The 17,833-nt window shown below is 37.3% G+C and overlaps 1 protein-coding gene across 7 annotated transcripts in view; it reads right to left on the bottom strand.

The window, feature by feature from the left end:
* CCDC152 (coiled-coil domain containing 152) overlaps positions 1-10,722 on the bottom strand; it is a 34,768-nt gene extending 24,046 nt beyond the window's left edge. For 2 of the 7 annotated variants that reach the window (XM_081517580.1, XM_081517584.1), the window contains exons 1-3: positions 10,162-10,722; positions 7,101-7,189; positions 5,310-5,415 (exon numbers count right to left, since the gene is read on the bottom strand). In XM_081517580.1, coding sequence (XP_081373706.1) covers positions 5,310-5,415; positions 7,101-7,187 — 193 coding nt within the window. In that variant the 5' untranslated portion in view covers positions 7,188-7,189; positions 10,162-10,722. Of the gene's footprint in view, positions 1-5,309; positions 5,416-7,100; positions 7,195-10,161 lie in introns of all 7 variants that reach the window. The other 5 variants (XM_081517578.1, XM_081517582.1, XM_081517579.1 and 2 more) reach the window with 3 other exon arrangements.
* Between the last annotated feature and the right edge of the window lie 7,111 nt (positions 10,723-17,833).

The following is a 17,833-nucleotide window of genomic DNA, read 5'->3' as shown; positions in this document are numbered from 1 at the left end:
AGATGGTAGAGCTACAACATGAACTCAAGCAGTCCAGCACTAACGTCAATGATTTTAACTACTTTAATATACCACCAAGAAGATCAGCGCAGGATCACTTCTTCAGACTAATTTGAGTAGGTGAGAGGCCCTGGAAAGAGGGCAGGAATAGAGCCAGAGAAAGACTTTGTGCTAGTTACTGCTATTACATTTTTACTATAAGGTTGAGAAACCCAGGTTGCACTAGTTTAAGTTTACAATTACAGTAGCTAAATACATAATGATGAAAACTTCACAAAGAGTAATAGTATTTTTAAAAGAGGAGGGGCAACTTTGTTATTATGTGCTTGGCTTAATGGCTATTAAATATTGAAACTTATTCTCTTTCTTTCAGTTGTAGAGGCCCACAGTGGATATTCAGCCACCGTGCATTAGTGTGACATACTTTTATCTAACAATAAAAAGTTGTCTAGGCTCATTAAAGTACTATTATTGAATGTTTACCCTGTCAGGCATTACATTAAGTACATTATAAACATTATAATCAATATTCAAACTGATGCTGAGAAGTTGGCATCATTATCTTGATTTCACAAAGGGAGGAAGTTACCCATAGAGATCTGGTAACTTAACAAAGATTCCACAATACATGGAAGGTCTAGGTTTGAACACAGATTTTTCACATTTCAAATCCTTGAATTAAGAAATTCAAGACTTCCTCAGGAATTGTATAATATGCTGATGAAACCATGAAATTTGGGATCAGAAGAACTGAATTGGAGGTTTTTTTCTTCTTTACTTTGTAACTATGATGCTCTGGGTAATGTAGTTTTCTCCTATATTAGGTTGTTCTGACAACCAAATAAAAAAATATACTTTCTAAATTCATTCACAGATAGTTAACATTGTTACTGTTTCTCTCCTCTGTGTCCCACAATTTGTATATATTGCTTTTATCCATTGTTCACATTACATTTTAGTTACATGGTTTCTCCCACTAGATAGTGTACTCTTTCAGGTAAAGATATTTATTTTGATAATCCTTACTTCTAATGTGATGACTATTTCATAAGTGTTCAATAGTTCTTGTATTTATTAACTAAATGAGAGAACCAATACTGTGAGGGGAGAATTCAAAACTTCCCCTTTTCAGTTAGAGGTCCTATAACTCAGTCTCCGTATACTTCAACTACATTAATAGAAATCAAAGTATTCGGTAGAAGTTAAAAGCTTTATGCAAGTACAAGGTTCTACTCCTCCTCTTTCCCTCTCTACCTCTCCTGCCACCAACTCAAAGTTCCCACCATCCTCCATTTTGTTCTGTTGCTGAGTCCCAGTAACAGGATGATGGTTAAATGACAACTGACATTACCTACTTCATGTATATTACTGTATTAGCTGCTGCAATTAAAAATGGAGGCATAGATCCTGCCATCACTTGTCCTTGCACCTTTAGAAGCATGAATCCAGCATGCATAAAGTATGTTATCTCAGTAATTAGCAAATTGAAAACAGAACCCTGAAACTGAAAGTATACTGAATGTTTCCAAACTGTGTATTTTCAAATTTAGAACACAAGGTGGCTCTCTCAACACATTTTTTAAAACAGGCGGATTCTTTACCAAATGTGAGCCACCGGGGAAGCCCCATAAAATAGAATATCATTCATTATTTTAGAATAATAGCTTTTAATTCTCTTTGCAAAACTTCTCCTACGCCTTATTTCTGTTGGCCTTTACAGTATAATTTGAAGAATACTATCCTATCCAATTCTTAAAAACTAGAGCTCAAAACATTAAGCTATCACTTATATTGTATAATTTAGTAAATCAGTGATTGTTTTAAGGTCAAATTTAGGCTCTACCATTACAAGCAATTTGGGCATTAATATCTATAACATAAATCAGTTGGAAATATTAAATAAAATGTGCATGAAAAGGCTTTTTTTTATAGTACTTGAACTTCAATATCAATATTGTTGCCATCTTGAGCTGGCAAAGGCATTGTTTATCTGAGATCAAATGAAGAAAATAAAATATAAAGATATCATGATTTACTGTTGAACAAATTCAATCACATATATGGTCTGTCCTTCCCAAGTGAATTAGTACACACTTTGGTTTCTAAGAGATCATTCTCACTTGTTCTTTCACTTCTACTGTGTATTATTCAGAAAAAGGTCATTAGATTTAGAATAAGTAAAATTAAATTTTAAGGAAGTATTTGATTATGTTTTTCAAAAAATACACACACATGAAACACAAGTTTAGTGATAAGTGAATATCTTGACGATCTCTGCCCCAAAACGAACCAGTTTCCCTCCCCTCAAAGCAAACACTGTTACTAGGACACTGTTTATCTTTCCAGGGATCTACAAATATAGGGGAGAGGGTGTTTGTGCGTTAAGATATATTTTTGTAAAAATGATAATACACTGCTGTGTACATTAATATTTTCACTTACTATATGTGGGAGATTATGCTATATCATATAAAGATACTTCATTCTTTTTATCAGTTATATAGTAGTTCATTACAAAATATACCATAATTTATTTAACCAGATATCCACTGATAGATGTCACACTTGTAAAGGCTTTCTCCAGTCTTAAAAACATAAAAACAAAACTCTCTATATTCTCTTCTATTGTGGCTTCACTTTTTGACCTTTAATTAACTTTATTTTTCAGAACGGTTGTAGGTGTATAGACGGGCTTCCCAGGTGGTGCTAGTGATAAAGAATCTGTCTGCCAATGCAGGAGTCATAAGAGATGCTGGTTTGATCCCTGGGTTGGGAAGATCCTTTGGAGTATGAAATGGCAACCTGCTCCAGTATTCTTGCCTGGAAAATCCCATGGACAGAGGAGCCTGGTGGGCTACAGTCCATAGGGTTGCAAAGAGTCGGGCACGACTGAGCGAGTGAGCACAGATGTACAGAAAACTTGGGAAGATGCTACAGAGAGTTGTGAAATATCCTAAGCTAAGTTTCCCCTATTATTAATATCTTACTTTAGTACAGTATGTTTGTTACAATTAATTAACCAATGTCGATACATTATTATTAACTAAAATCTATACTTTACTCGGGCTTCCCAGGTGGCACTGGTGGTAAAGAAACTGCCTGCCAATGGTCAGGAAGATCTCCTGGAGAAGGAAATAGTAACCCACTCCAGAATTCTTGCCTGGAGAATCCTATGGACAGAGGAGCCTCGTGGGCTACAGTCTATAGGGCTGCACAGAGTCAGACACGACTGAAGCGACTTAGCACGTGTGTATACTTTACTCTGATTTTCTTAATTTTTACCTAATGTCCTTTCTCTGTTCTTTGATTCTATCTACAATACCACTTTACATTTAGTTGTCAAGTCTTCTTCGGGTCCTCTTTGCTGTGACTGTTTCTCAGAGACTTCTTGTTTTTGATTCACTTAAGTTTTTCAGACTACGGGCCAGGTCTTTTGTAGATATCCCTCTATATGAATATGATGCTTATCTCATGATAAGATGAGTTTATAGGGAGGAAGAACATAGAAGTAAAGTGCCATTTTCATCACGTCATGGCAAGGGTACCTACTATCAACATGACATCAAGTTGACCCTGATTTTGTGCCTTAAGTTGTGTACATCAGATTTCCCCACTATATAATTACTCTTTATCTCCCCCTTTTCCATTCAGTATATATTTCACTATAGTGAAGAAAATCACTATACACAGCCCACACCTGATGAGTGCCATGTTATGACTATATTTCCTTGAGGCCAAGTCATTTACATAAGCTATTCGGAATTCTGCAGAGATTTATCTCTTCACCCCGTTTATTTATTTATTCATTTATTTTTATGACTATGTACTCATGGATATACCTGGGGTTTTAATCTAATACTACTTTATTTTGTTGCTCAAATTGTTCCAGTTTTGGTCATTGAGAACTTTTTCACTTGAGTCCTCTATCTTTGACATACCCCATCATTATGCAGTTTTTTCCTTTTTGAGCACTTTATTTCCTGGTACTACAAGATGCTTTAGACTTATACATTTCTTGCCTCCATCTTAGAATCAGCCATTTCTTCAAGAAGTTCTGGTTCCTTTTGTAATAAGATAGTATTAAAAACTTGGTGCTAGTTTTGCTTGTTGCTATGGATTATGTGCCCTCTCAGTTGACATAACAACGAACTGTATGTATACGGCTTCTTTCTTTCTTTTCCTGATGCCCAGCACTTTATTCATAAGGAGCTTTGGTCTGCAAAAGGGGAGAATGAGATGGATAGGACTAGCATTCATCTAGGGGGATTTCCCTGGTCATCAGGTGGTTTCTCCATGCAGGTTTAGAGGAAATATGGATGAAACCCACACAGAGGGTATCACTGTGACTGGCAAGCAGCAGAAGTAGGAGGGAAGCCCTAGGCATAGCTGGGCTTCTGGGACAGCAGTGTTTCCATGCTGGGCACAGATGCACCTTCCAGGAACTTCTCCAAGCTCCAGGCAACATCACTGGAGCACACAGAGACCAAGTGATGAGCTTGGAATCTGTTGAAAACAGTGGTTGTCAGGGGGCCAGGGCAAGGCATTCCGCAGGAAGGTGCAGAGCAGGTGCATCTGCATGCCGCTCACCATACACTTCTGGAAAAGTCTCTGAACTTGAAGGAACTCAGGCTCTCTTTGTACCTAGCGTTCTCCTGATGCCTGAAACGAGTTGCATGGGAAGACCAGCACTATCAGGCCTGGGGTGAAGTTGCCATGCAGCTTGTTCAACTGAGTGTAGTCCCAGACCTTTGTGCTGCAGAGCAATGCCACTGTCTCAACCAGTAGCACCATGCCAGGCTGGGTGCCCAGGCTCCCATGCTCCCTGACGGCCTAAGGGGTGCACAGAGAGGGGGCAGAGTAGACACAAGCGGGGATAGTGGCAGCTGGGAGCTGAGCAGAGCACATGGCATGGATGTATGAGAAGTGAGCGGGACTAGGACAGCGTCTTTCTAACACTAAAATTTTTGACCCATCTGAAGTTTCTTCTGGGGTAATTGTGAGGCAGGAATTCAACCGTACTTTTTCCATGTGTTTGAAGGCCTGGACTGAGGCTTGGATTTGTCATTTCTTAGCTGACTGGAAGCAGACAGATTACCCTCCTTTGTTCATGTTGAATTCTTCATTATCAAAGTGGAATAATAATACCAGTCCTATCTATATAGTCTTTCAGGGCTATATTAAGGACAAAATGAAATGATAATCTGAAAAGTTCTATGTGAATTAAAAATATTTTACAAATGTAAAATTACTGTTATAACAAAAAGCACACTCATTAGAATGACTGTTTCTATAGGTAGCAAAGAACTAACCTTGTTTCATTGCGACCTCTTTTGTTTGCATTACTCTTAATAAACAGTTAGTTTTTTCCAACTGCATATCCAGAATATTGTTCTTCCCACTGGATTCTATCATTTTCTATAGAAGAGACAGAATACATTTTATCACCAAATCGATGCTGCTATTTTGATTTTTTTTAACCTAAGAATATGAAAGTATAAACCATTTAATACCTGAAAGTCTAAGTCTGGCACACATTTTTAAATAAGTCAACTTCCTAGTTTATCTTTAATTTAGAGTAACATAATAAAAAGTTAAAATAGGTGAACAGTTATGAAAAGTTATAAAAAGTAAAAATATGACCTAATTTGAACTCCCTTCTTTCCAACTATTCAACCTCCAGTCTTAAAACTAATCATTCCTTATAAATATTTCCAAAATATTTTATGACTATACAACTATAGGAAAGGGTCACATTATACTCTGTTCTGCACCTTGGATTTGCCACTTAGTACTACTTTCTCAGAGATAATGGTACATAAGCATGTAAAAGTCTTACCTCATTCTTTTTAACAGATGCACTGAGTTTCATTCATGAATATAATTTATTTAAATAGTTCCCTATTGAGGAAAATTTGTGCTGTTCCCATTTTTTGCTATTACAGACAGTGAATAAATATTCTCAAATATGTATCTTTGTGAATTATGTAATAACTGCCATGTACCCTTCAAACACCTTCAAAAATCATTAATTCATAACCTATCCTGTATAATCTATACTTCTACCCATTCTCTATTCTCATTGCTTCTGAATTTATCTCAAAGCAACTCCCTGACACTATATTATTTCATTGATAAATATTATCATTTATATGCCTAAGAGATGATTCAAAAGTACAATTACAATACCATTATGACATCAAAAAAGAACAATATTTCTAATTTAACATATCTAAGAATATGAGAGATAATTCCAAATTAAGCTCCAAATACTTTGTACCAGTTCCTCTCCCACCAAAGTGTTATTTCCTTCTCTCTCCTCTCTTACTTTGGTCAGAATCACTTGGTTAAAAAAAATACAAGCCCATTGTTGAAAAAGGCTCATTATATCAAAATATCCATCATCATGAAAATTTTTTTGTGATGGCAATACTACATTGTACAGAAGAAAAGAAGGAATAGAGAAGGATGATAAGAACAAGAGAGAAAATAGAGGTAGGGATTATTCTTCTTCCTATTCCTGTTTCACAAATCCACTTCCCAAATCTGATTTATCCACTTATATTTCTCAACAGATATTTCTACTCCTCTCCCAAGCAGAGGAGACAAAAAGCCTAGTATATACTTGAGGATATGGTCTGACATATAATTTGTGTAGAGTTGGGGAGGGGGACTTCAAACAGGTCTGCTTTTAGGCAAAAGAGAAAAGGGAACAGATGGAACAGGAAAGACTAAAAAGGAAATTAGTCATAACAGTATGAGATTGAGGATTGAATCCACTTCAATCCTTACTAAACCATTCTTGAGTTTATGGACATCCTGGGTATATACATATATATTTCCTCTGTAACTTTAGCAAAAGTATATCAGTTATTTGCTCCCTTGCCTCCAAAACATTTTGATATTAGTATTAATGAGTTACAACCACATACATTATAAATACAGATTTTAAAAATGAGAGAGAAGGGGCTTAAAAAATACATTTCCATTATTTTTACCTTGCTTCTTTTTTGTATATTGTTTTTTTCTTCCTAATTCCCTCCATTGACAAAATCTGTTACACTTTTCCTTATATTCTACAATTGTTTGATATCTTTACCTACCTTTTCTATCTGTGAAAAGTCATTTATAAGTTTGTCAAGATTCACATTGCTAATCTTTCTCATACATCCTTCGCTGTTTTGATTCATATCTAAACTAGTGAAGAGTAGATAGTGTTAAAGCAAACAAACAAACACATAAAATACAAAGCACTATAATAATGATAACAGTTCAAATACTAAAGTTCCTGTATTCCACTCATGGAGCACATACTTGAGCTCCATTGCACTCAAGAGAATTTTTATTATACCCCCATTATTAACAACGATCAAATGAATTAAGGCTTCTCTACTCTTTTGTACACCCACTCCAGCCAAGTTTTCTCTAAACAAATCTAAAATTAGTGCAATGATACGTGCATATGTAGAAATTATTTGTTCCTATTACACAAAAATTATGCCACCATTCATCATTCAGCTCTTTGCCATCAGCATGACTGCATTTAAAATCTGATGCATTACTGAACCTGATGCATGGCTTTTAAATATAGCTACCCATTCCAGTATTCTTGCCTGGAGAATTCCATGGACAGAGAAGCCTGGCAGGCTACAGTCCATGGGGTCGCAAAGAGTTGGACACAACTGACTGATACTTGAATTTGTATGTATTCTCAATTTAAAGTGTTTAAAATACCTAACTATCATGCCACAAATAATTTTTTGCTGTATTTCATGGTAGTCTGCTTGTTGCTAGTAATTGAACTGTGTCTCCTTCAAAATTCTTATGTTGAAGCTCTAAACCCTACTGTGACTATATTTGGATATAGAATATTTAGGAGAAAATTAAGGTTGAATGAAATTATAAAGGTGGGGCCCTAGTCTGATAAGACTGTGGCCTTATAAGGAGAGGAAGAGAGTGATTTTGTTCTCTCTCCACATGTTCACACTGAAGATAGGCCCTGTGAGCACACAGTGAGATGGTGGATCTCTGAAACCCAAGGAGAGAGTTTTCACGAGGTATCAACACTGATGTCACTTTAATTTTGGACTTCTCAGCTTCCAGAACTATACGAAAATAAATTTCTGTTGTTTAAGCCACTGAGCCTGTAGTATTTTGTTATAGCAGCAGCCTGAGTAGACATATACAATTAATTTTCTTATTTTGTTTGGCTGGCAACCTGTTTGGTAAATAAAGAACATAAGGAAATTAATATGTTCAAAGCAAGCACTAAGCATTTCTATTATTTTATTTTACGTAAGAGTACTTTGGGGTATAACCAACTAACTGCTGAAGTGAAGAATAAGAGTTCCAGTTTCAGTTCTATGGAATCAATCATAAGAAATTCTGCAGAGTTCCAGAGGTAAGCTCATCTAGTTAGGATGGAGAAACTGACTTTTGCAAAACAGCAAGTATTTACATTTGAGGGTGGGAGAATAGCTAGAAGAATCAGGATGAAAACAATCTAAATGTATGAGATACTTGTCTTTAGACTTTTCTCTAGCAAACACGAAGGAGAAAATAAAAATGTGAAATTTAGGTATTCTAGATTGAGGACAGGGCATGTGCCAATGTCTGGTGTGTGACAGTGGCAGTGATAAGTAGTCCAAAGTAAAAGGTAAGTAAAATTCCTAAAGTAATTACTCAAAGTAATTTTGATGACATATTGTTTAAAATGAGGTACCCCAAAACATAGGCATTGTTTGACAATTTGTTACTTTATAAAGAAATCCCATTTCCTTCCTCTTTTTATATTATACTGCATTATCAACTATTAGTGGTTTTAAATTTGAATTTTAGCTGTGTATTTTCAGTTTACTGAATTATTATCCTCTGTATCACATATTGTTGTAAAACTCTTAAATAGTTAAAACTTGATCCTTAAGACAGAAGACTAACTGTAATAGCATCCCATGATAAATGCAGTAAAATTCCTTTTGGGGTAAAATTTAGAAATCATCACAATATACTATTTTTGTTTAATTTATAGGATAATCTGAAATGATGCAAAATCTTTCCTCACAACATTTTTTTCTTAATTTCTAACATTTTTTAATTAAAAAAAAATTTACTGAAGTACAGTGATTTACAGTGTTGTGTCATGCTCTGCTATACAGCAAAGTGACTCAGTTATGTACATATATTCTTTTCCATTATGGTTTATCACAGGATATTGAATATAGTTTCCTGTGCTATACAGTAGAACCTTGTTCTTTGCCTTTCCTACATATAACAGTTTGCATCTGCTAATCCCAAGCTCCTCCTCTCCCCTACCCTCCTCCCTCTTGGCAAACACAAGTCTGTTTCTCTTTTGTAGACAGGTTCATTTATGCCATATTTTAGACTCCACATACAAGTGATATTGTATGGTATTTCTATTTCTCTTTCTGACTTATTTCACTTAGTATTATACTCTCTAGTTGCATCCATGTTGCTGCAAATGGCATTAGTTCATTCTTTTTTATGGCTGAGAAGTATTCCATTGTGTATATGTACCACATCTTCTTTATCCATTCATCTGTTGATAGACATTTAAGTTGTTTCCATCTTTTGGCTATTGTGAATAGTGTTGCTATGAACATAGGGGTTCATAGCATGTATCTGAATTGCAGTTTTGTCTGGGTATATGCCCAGGAGTGGGACTGCTAGATCATATAGTAACTCTACTTTTAGTTTTCTGAGGAAGCTCCATACTGTTTTCCATAGTTACTGTAGGAATTTACATTCCTACAAACAGTGTAAGAGGGTTCCCTTTTCTCCACAACCTCTTCAGCATTTGTTACTTGTAGACTTTTAAATGATGGCCATTCTGACCAGTGTGATGTGGTACCTCATTATAGCTTTGACCTACATCTTTTCACGTGCCTACTGGCCATCTGTGTGTCTTCTCTGTAGTTCCTAACATTTTAAATAAATAAAAGGTTTTACTAGAGCTTTGTCTCAAAATCTGGCTCCTGAACTAAGTTTAATTTGAGCTTGATTTCTCCCAACTCCTTCCTCCTAATGAGACCCTTGAGGTGTTTTTCCTCATAAAATCATCACTAATACTACACTGGATATCAACACATGCTATCACTTTTGTCACACTGGCCAAGCCATCAGATTGTTTCTAGATGTCTTCATTACCTCTCCTCCAATGCAGGAGGGACAAGATCAAGATCTCTTCAGTTGGTATGGTCTTCTTGCCCAGTGAACTAGGTCACAGGCTGCTGATTCAGTGATTGGCAAATTCTTGCTGAGAAGCCGGGACTGACTCGTGACCTCTACAACCCCAAATTCAACCATCCCCCACAGTGGGCAGCAGCCCCATTTCCTTCCTTGCTCTCGCCCCCACCCTGCTCAGGCTGGCCCTCCACCCCAGGATAGGTTTGTGTTATCTCCCAACCCCTCTCTTCGCCATACTGCGTGAATTCACCCTCAGTCCTGAGGCCTAGGGCTCCTGGTTTCCTCTACCCCCATTCTGGTGTCCCTAGGAGCTCAACTCGACAGCACGACAAAAATCCCCCGGGGTGGAAGAGGTGGCTGGGTCAAACTAATGTCTCGAACCAGGAGACTGTGAGGGAAGTGCTAGGTAAAGAATATCTACAGAAAAGGAAATTTCGAATCCGCGGAGGAAAGGCCTGGAGCGTTACCTGTTGTCGCTAGCGGTTTCCACAGCCTCCCCACACACAGCTTCCTTCCGGTACTGGTCCGCCCCTAACTGCTGTCCCCTCCTCAGGAAGCGTGGTCCCCAACAATGGGGCCGCCCTTCTCCTAGTCCCCACTGAGCCTGCCCTTAGGGCCCCAACTCCAGCCTTACCTCCTTGGGCTTCTTAGTTATTTTCATGTAGATACTAGAATACGATTCAACATGTAGTGACTATCAGATCAATAATTATTTTCTGAGCAAAGAATAAATCACATTGGATTAAGTTTTGATTAATGAGTCAGCACTACTGAATAAATAGTAATCCATGTTTATTCTAATAACATAAAGTAGGCTTATAAAGTACCAGACACTGCGCTAGGTGATGGAGGTGAAATCATGTGTATGATACAATCTGTGCAGTCTGGAGTCAGTTAATGGATATGATCTCCCTTCTACAGAGTTTTGTCTTAGTAGCTCAGTGTTTAATGGCATGGGTTCTAGTGGGTCCAAGCCCCAACTCTTCTATTTATCAACGGGATGATCAGTGAGCAGATTCTAAATTATACCTGCTTCAGTCTCTTTGTTTGTAAAAATAGACATTAGTTAATGCCTACTTTATGGGCTTTCCTGGTGGCTCAGCTCATAAAGAAACTGCCTGCAATGCAGGAGACTTGGGTTCCATCCCTGACTTGGAAAGAGCCTCTGGAGAAGGGAATGGTTACCTGCTCCAGTATTCTTGTCTGGAGAATTCCATGGACAGAGGAGCCTGGCAGGAGACAGTCCACGGGGTTGCAGAGTTGGACAAGACTGAATGACTAACACTACAGGCTAATGCCTACTTTATAGGGCTGTTGTAATGTTTAAATGAAATGATGCACTTTAAAAGTGCTTACTGTACTTTGTGCCAAAGGTTAAGTGTTAAAAGTATTATTATAATTAAAAAAAAATTTGATAACCATTTGAAAGTGTATCCATTGCCATCTTTTCCCTGTCTACTTTTTTTTTTGAGTGGGAGAGGGAAGATTTATTTTTATTAATTTTATTTTTCAATGAACAAAATTGGCAAGCAGAAAAATGTAAACTGTAATAGGATAAGTCATACATTATTATCTGAAAGGTATTATAGCACAGAACTAGATCAAAGTGGGAAATATGTGGGTGGGGGGAAACCTCCTCATGCTGCTGACCAGTTAGTAATCTTGGAAAGACTGGAATTTCCAAGTCTTTTTTTTCCTCACTTTAAAATCAGGAAAGTGGACTAAATAACAGATAAAATTTTAAGATTTTAAATTTATCTTATGATAAAACATAGCTCATCAAAATGTTTTGAAAATGTTATTTTCTCATGTTCTTTACTGTATTGATTTCACAAAATTCACATACGCAAACACACACATAGTTTAATTTTTAGAGATCTTTTAAGAGATGAAACTTCTGACTACTCATGAGGCTTTCCTTGACATTAGTAACAACACACAGGGATGTTGAAAATGGCCTTTGAAATGCTGATTCAAAATAATTGTTGTTGTTTTGTCACTCAATTGTGTTTGACTCTTTGCACCAGGCTCCTCAGTTCATGAGATTCTCCAGGCAAGAATACTGGAGTGGGTTGCCATTTCCTTTTTCAGGGGATCTTTCCAACCCAGGGATCAAACCCAGGTCTCCTGTATTGCATGCAGATTCTTTACCACTGAGCCATGAAGGAAACCAAAATAATAAGTATGCAGATAATGTTCTGTGTTACTTTTATTATTTATTGAGATGAGCCCACTTTAAGACCCTCCTAAAATGTTATCTTTTCCATGAGGCATTTACTGATTTTATCAATCATCAATGACCTACTTTTCCTTGTTCTATGCTTTTATTACTTTTTTTCCATTACTTTGGATCATACTGACCTTCTTTGGTATTTGTTAGGGCTGTTTGGATTGGTATCTTATCTCTCCTGCTGCACTGTCTGCTCCATGGAGAAAGAAACTGTGTTTGTGTGTGTATAATATTATATGTATGTATTTCTGTATTGTCCAGCATAGTCAGGATAAATAGATGAACCAACATGCCAGAAACAAATCATGAAAACCTGGCTTGATTTTTCTAGTTTGAAATGAGTCACAAGCTTCTCTTCCAGTTTGTATATGTTAGCGTTTTTTTTTGGGGGGGGGGCGGTTTTTGGGAAAAAATCCTGGTGAGTTCAAAATATATCTGTGGATGAGAAACTATATGAACTGCCCATGATTTCATCTTTAAAAAGGAAATGCCTTTCATGGCTGTATTCATCAATACCATCTGACTGAGAAACAGAAAGGACTCATTGAACATTTGCCCAGAAACTGCCTGGAAAACCATAAGAGAAATAACTTACATTATTATAACATGGTAACAAAGGGAGTAGAAAGAAACTAATGTTAGAATCTATTAAAAAATACCTCGATTTGGAAAATAAATGCAACTGAAGAAAATCGGAAGTTACCAATTTATGTATGTAAGGATCTTAAGATGAATGATGCATTGATGTTTTTCTTGTAACAGACAACTTCATTTATTAATCCATTTTAAAATATTTAAGTTCTTGCAAGGTATCAGCTTCAAAGGGTCTAGGTGCTAGGGAGAACAAGACAAATAGGACATTCTCCTTCTGCTTTGGAGTTTATAGTCTCATGAGATGGCCTTTTTAAGATCATCAGCACTAACTCATCTATTTGTTAAAAAAAAAGACAACATGTTGAGCACCAACCATGTTCGGGGATCTACGAGGACACTAGGAATACAGAACAGACAAGCTTCCTGACCCCAGGGAACTTACAATGTAGAGAGGAAAATAGATAATCAACAAGTAAATAAATGATAAATAAAAATTATAGTAAGTGCAAGGTAAGAAACACAAATCCATGATTTTGATTTAAAAAGTGAACAGGAGTTGCATTAAATATAGTGCACTGTCATGGAGAATGTCTCAGAGCAGATAAGATGGAAGTAAGCCCTGAGGGATACATCAGAATGTTAGCTGGGGGCAACAGATAGATGCTGGGGTTGCTTTTATTTGCCCCCCTGGACTCTTGGCACACTTCTCCATGCTGTTATCTCTGTATTTATCTGATTCCCATATTTCACTACCTGCTACTGAACCATCTTGTCCTGTCTTCAACTGCAACTTCAGGTCCCAGTTCTGTGACTCCCTGGTTTTCAGCATTATTTGCAACAATTGTGTAAAAGGCACTCTGTACAGGGTGTGTACAGGGTCTATCACCCCATGGAAGTATGTTGGTTGGACCTCTCTCCTTTTCCATGTAGAGAGAAGGATTTGGGCATGATTTCAGGATAAATCCTAAACCACGGAATATTTGAACTACTTTTCTTGAAACAATCATCCTTATATATGTAAATATTCCATCTTTCAACAGGCTTCTGTTAAAAGTAGAATCACATTGCTAACTGGGCAGAATTTGCATTTTTGGTTGAGGACAGAAAGTACAAATATTCTATTTATTCAGAAGAAACCAATATAGTTTAGACATGAGCATATGATAAAGGTGACTTATTTTTGTGAAAATTAAGGAATCTAGCCAACTCTTGGTAGCTTGGTCTTCCATAGTTGGTTGGAGGTGACTATGGGGGTACTTTCAGTAAAAGTCAGATTTTTTTTCTCAAAGTACAGTTTTAAGTCTGCACAGGTACATAAACAAGTGATCCATGATGGCTTTAATGTCATAGCATGGATATTTAAAATGGATAACCAGTAAGGACCTACTGTATAGCACAGGGAACTATGCTTAATGTTACGTGACAGCCTGGATAGGAGGGGAGTGTGGGGGAGAATGGATACATGAATATGTATGGCTGAGTCCCTTTGCTGTTCACCTGAGATTATCACAACATTGTTTGTTAATTGGCTATACCCCAGTACAAAATAAAAAGTTTTAAAAAGATAATATGTCATGAGTTTAATGGCTTAAGTCTAGAATATTCCTTTGCTCCTGAGACCATCAACTTTTTCATAATATACCTTCTTAGTGATAACTTGGTTGTGGGTCAAGGGAATAAATAGACTGTTAGGTATCCATGGGATTGCAATGAGTTGGACACAACTGAGCAACTAAGCACAGCACAGCACAGCTTCAACCCTGGCTTTGCACCTATGAGCTGTGTGATTCTAGGCAACTCAGTTTCTCTCTCTCCCCCTTAGTTTCATAATTTTCAAATGAGAACAAACTTCTGAAGATCATGGAAGGGATAAAATGAAATATTATATCTTATCAGGGCAGGCTTAGAGTAGGCCACAGGTATTTGTTGAATGACTTGGTGAATCAATGAACAATGTTAGTTTCTGAATCAATAAGCTATTGTGGTGTAATAAACTACTCTAAAGCTTAGTGGTTTGAAACAAACATTTATTTACCTGATGCTATTTCTGCTCAGAAATTTAGGCTGAGCTCAGTGAGCAGTTTTTCTGGTCTTGCCTGGGTTTGCTTATGAACTTTGGGTCAGCTGTGGGTCAAGGAAGTGCTGTAAGTGGCTTTGTTGGTCTTGATTGGGCTCTTGCATCTTGAGGTAGGAGTTGGGATGACTTTTCACTCTGTCACTTGGTCTTTCATCCTCAGGCAGGCTTAGTCAGGCTTGTTCTTAGGGAGTGTCAGGTTTTCAGGACAGAAGCAGCAGTATGCAAAGCTGTCTAGAGGGTGAGCCTCAACACTGGCCTCAGTGACTTCCACACCATTATATTGGCCAAAGTGCATTACAGGGCCACCCAGGTTGAAGTAGTGAAGGAACAGATTTTACCTCTTGATGACAGGAATTTTGAACAGGATGAATACAGGGAAGGTAATAATTGTTGTTATTTTCCAAAAAAAAAAAAAAAAAAAGATTATCTTTAGGTACACTTGTCAAAATAAAATTGTTACAGAATGCGTACTTCAGTAAAGGGGAAAAAATGGCCTGTTGTTTGTAATGGTTAAGTATAAACCCAATAAAATTTGGAGGACCTCTGACAAATGATTTTTGTGTTAGAAAAATTGAAATTTGGTCATTAGTTCTAACAGTAGTTAGATAGCAATGTTTTTTGAGACAACTCCTAGTTTTAATCATCCATAAGAGATGATTAAATCAAATCCCTTACGGGGTGTTTGTATTCTCCTAGGAAGTTATAAATAATCAACAACATTAAAAAGAAATGGAGAAAATGAAGAGGCAGGCAATTCCTAAAACAGAGCTAAATGTGATGTCCTCCACGCTCTTGCCTTCCACCAAGGGAGTCATTAGCAGCCTTGCCATGGGATCTCCAGAAAGGATTGATGAGTAAAAAAACAAAACAAATAAGCAAAAAACTAACACACTGAAGCTAGATATCTAAATAGGCAATATAGGTAACTATACCTATACTTATACCATAGCAGGGTAACTATAAACATTAGAGATAGAACATTCTTCTTGAAAAGAAACTGAGTCAGGTCAGAAAAGAAATCAATATTACTCTATGAGTCTAGACCTTTAATTAAAGTCCACCTTTTTCTTCACCATTTTATTTGTCTTTGTTCAGTAAGTCCTCAGATAATGACCTTCTTACAATCTCTTTAATAACTCCTTTCTACTATACTCAATTTGTGCCCAGTAAACTTAAGAAGAGGGGCTTCCCTGGTGGCTCAGACCATAAAGAATCTTCTGGCAAGGCAGGAGACCTGGGTTTGATCCCTGGGTTGGAAAGATCCCCTGGAGAAGGGACTGGCAACCCACTCCAGTATTCTTGCCTGGAGAATCCCATGGACAGAGGAGCCTGGCAGGCTACAGTCCATGGGGTTGCAAAGAGTTGTACATGACCGAGAGACTAATACTTCACTACTTCACTTCAACCTTAAGAAGAGGGTGGGTGTTTGCTATGATCAGTGCATTCTGTTGGCAAAACTCTGTTAGCCTTTATCCTTTTTCATTTTGTACTCCAAGGCTAAACTTGCCTGTTACTCCAGGGTGCCTGCCACCCTCTTCCAACAACACAAGACAAGACTCTACACATGGACATCACCAGATGGTGAATGCCAAAATCAGATTGATTACATTCTTTGCAGCTGAAGTTGGAGAAGCTCTATATAGTTAGGAAAAGCAAGACAGGGAGCTGATTGTGGCTCAGATCATGAACTCCTTACTGCAAAATTCAGACTTAAATTGAAGAAAGTATGGAAAACCACTAGACCTTTGAGGTATGACCTAAATCAAATCCCTTACGATTATACACTGGAAGTGACAAATAGATTCAAGGGACTAGATCTGATAGACAGAGTGCCTGAAGAATTATAGATGAAGGTTCCTAACATTGTACAGGAGACAGTGATCCAATTCATCCCCAAGAAAAAGAAATGCAAAAAGGTGAAAGAGTTGCCTGAGGAGGCCTTACAAATAGCTGAGAAAAGAACAGAAGTGAAAGACAAAGGAGAAAAGGAAAAATATACCCATCTGAATGCAGAGTTCCAAAGAACAACAAGGAGATATAAGAAAGCTTTCCAAGGTGAAGAATGCAGATAGAGGAAAATAATAGAATGGGAAAGACTAGAGATGTTTTCAAGAAAATTAGAGATACCAAGTGGACATTTCATGCAGAGATGGGCACAATAAAAGACAGAAATGGTATGGACCTAACAGAAGCAGAAGATACTAAGAAGAGTTGGCAAGAATACACAGAAGAACTATGTAAAAAAGATCTTCATGACCCAGATAACCATGATGGTGTGATCACTCACCTAGAGCCAGACATCCTGGAGTGTGAAGTCAAGTGGGCCTTAAGAAACATCACTCCAAACAAAGCTAATGGAGGTGATGGAATTCCAGCTGAGCTATTTCAAATCCTAAAAGATGATGCTGTGAAAGTGCTGCACTCAATATGCCAGCAAATTTGGGAAACTCACCAGTGGCCACAGGACTGGAAAAGGTCAGTTTTCATTCCAACCCAAAAGAAGGGCAATGGCAAAGAATGTTCAAACTACTGCACAATTGGATTCATTTCACATGCTGGCAAGGTCATGCTCAAAATTCTCCAAGCTAGGCTTCAACAGTACGTGAACTGAGAACTTCCAGATGCACAAGCTGGATTTAGAAAAGAGGCAGAGGAACCAGAGATCAAATTGCCAACATCCGTTGGATCATAGAAAAAGCAAAGGAATTCCAGAAAAACATCTACTTCTGCTT

Source organism: Giraffa tippelskirchi, chromosome 8 (genome assembly GCF_054371585.1).
Source record: "Giraffa tippelskirchi isolate mGirTip1 chromosome 8, T2T-mGirTip1v1.2.pri, whole genome shotgun sequence".
In the NCBI taxonomy this organism is placed as follows: Eukaryota; Metazoa; Chordata; class Mammalia; order Artiodactyla; family Giraffidae; genus Giraffa; species Giraffa tippelskirchi.
The sequence above is the reverse complement of the archived record's forward strand: the minus strand, read 5'-3'. Positions and strand labels throughout refer to the sequence as shown.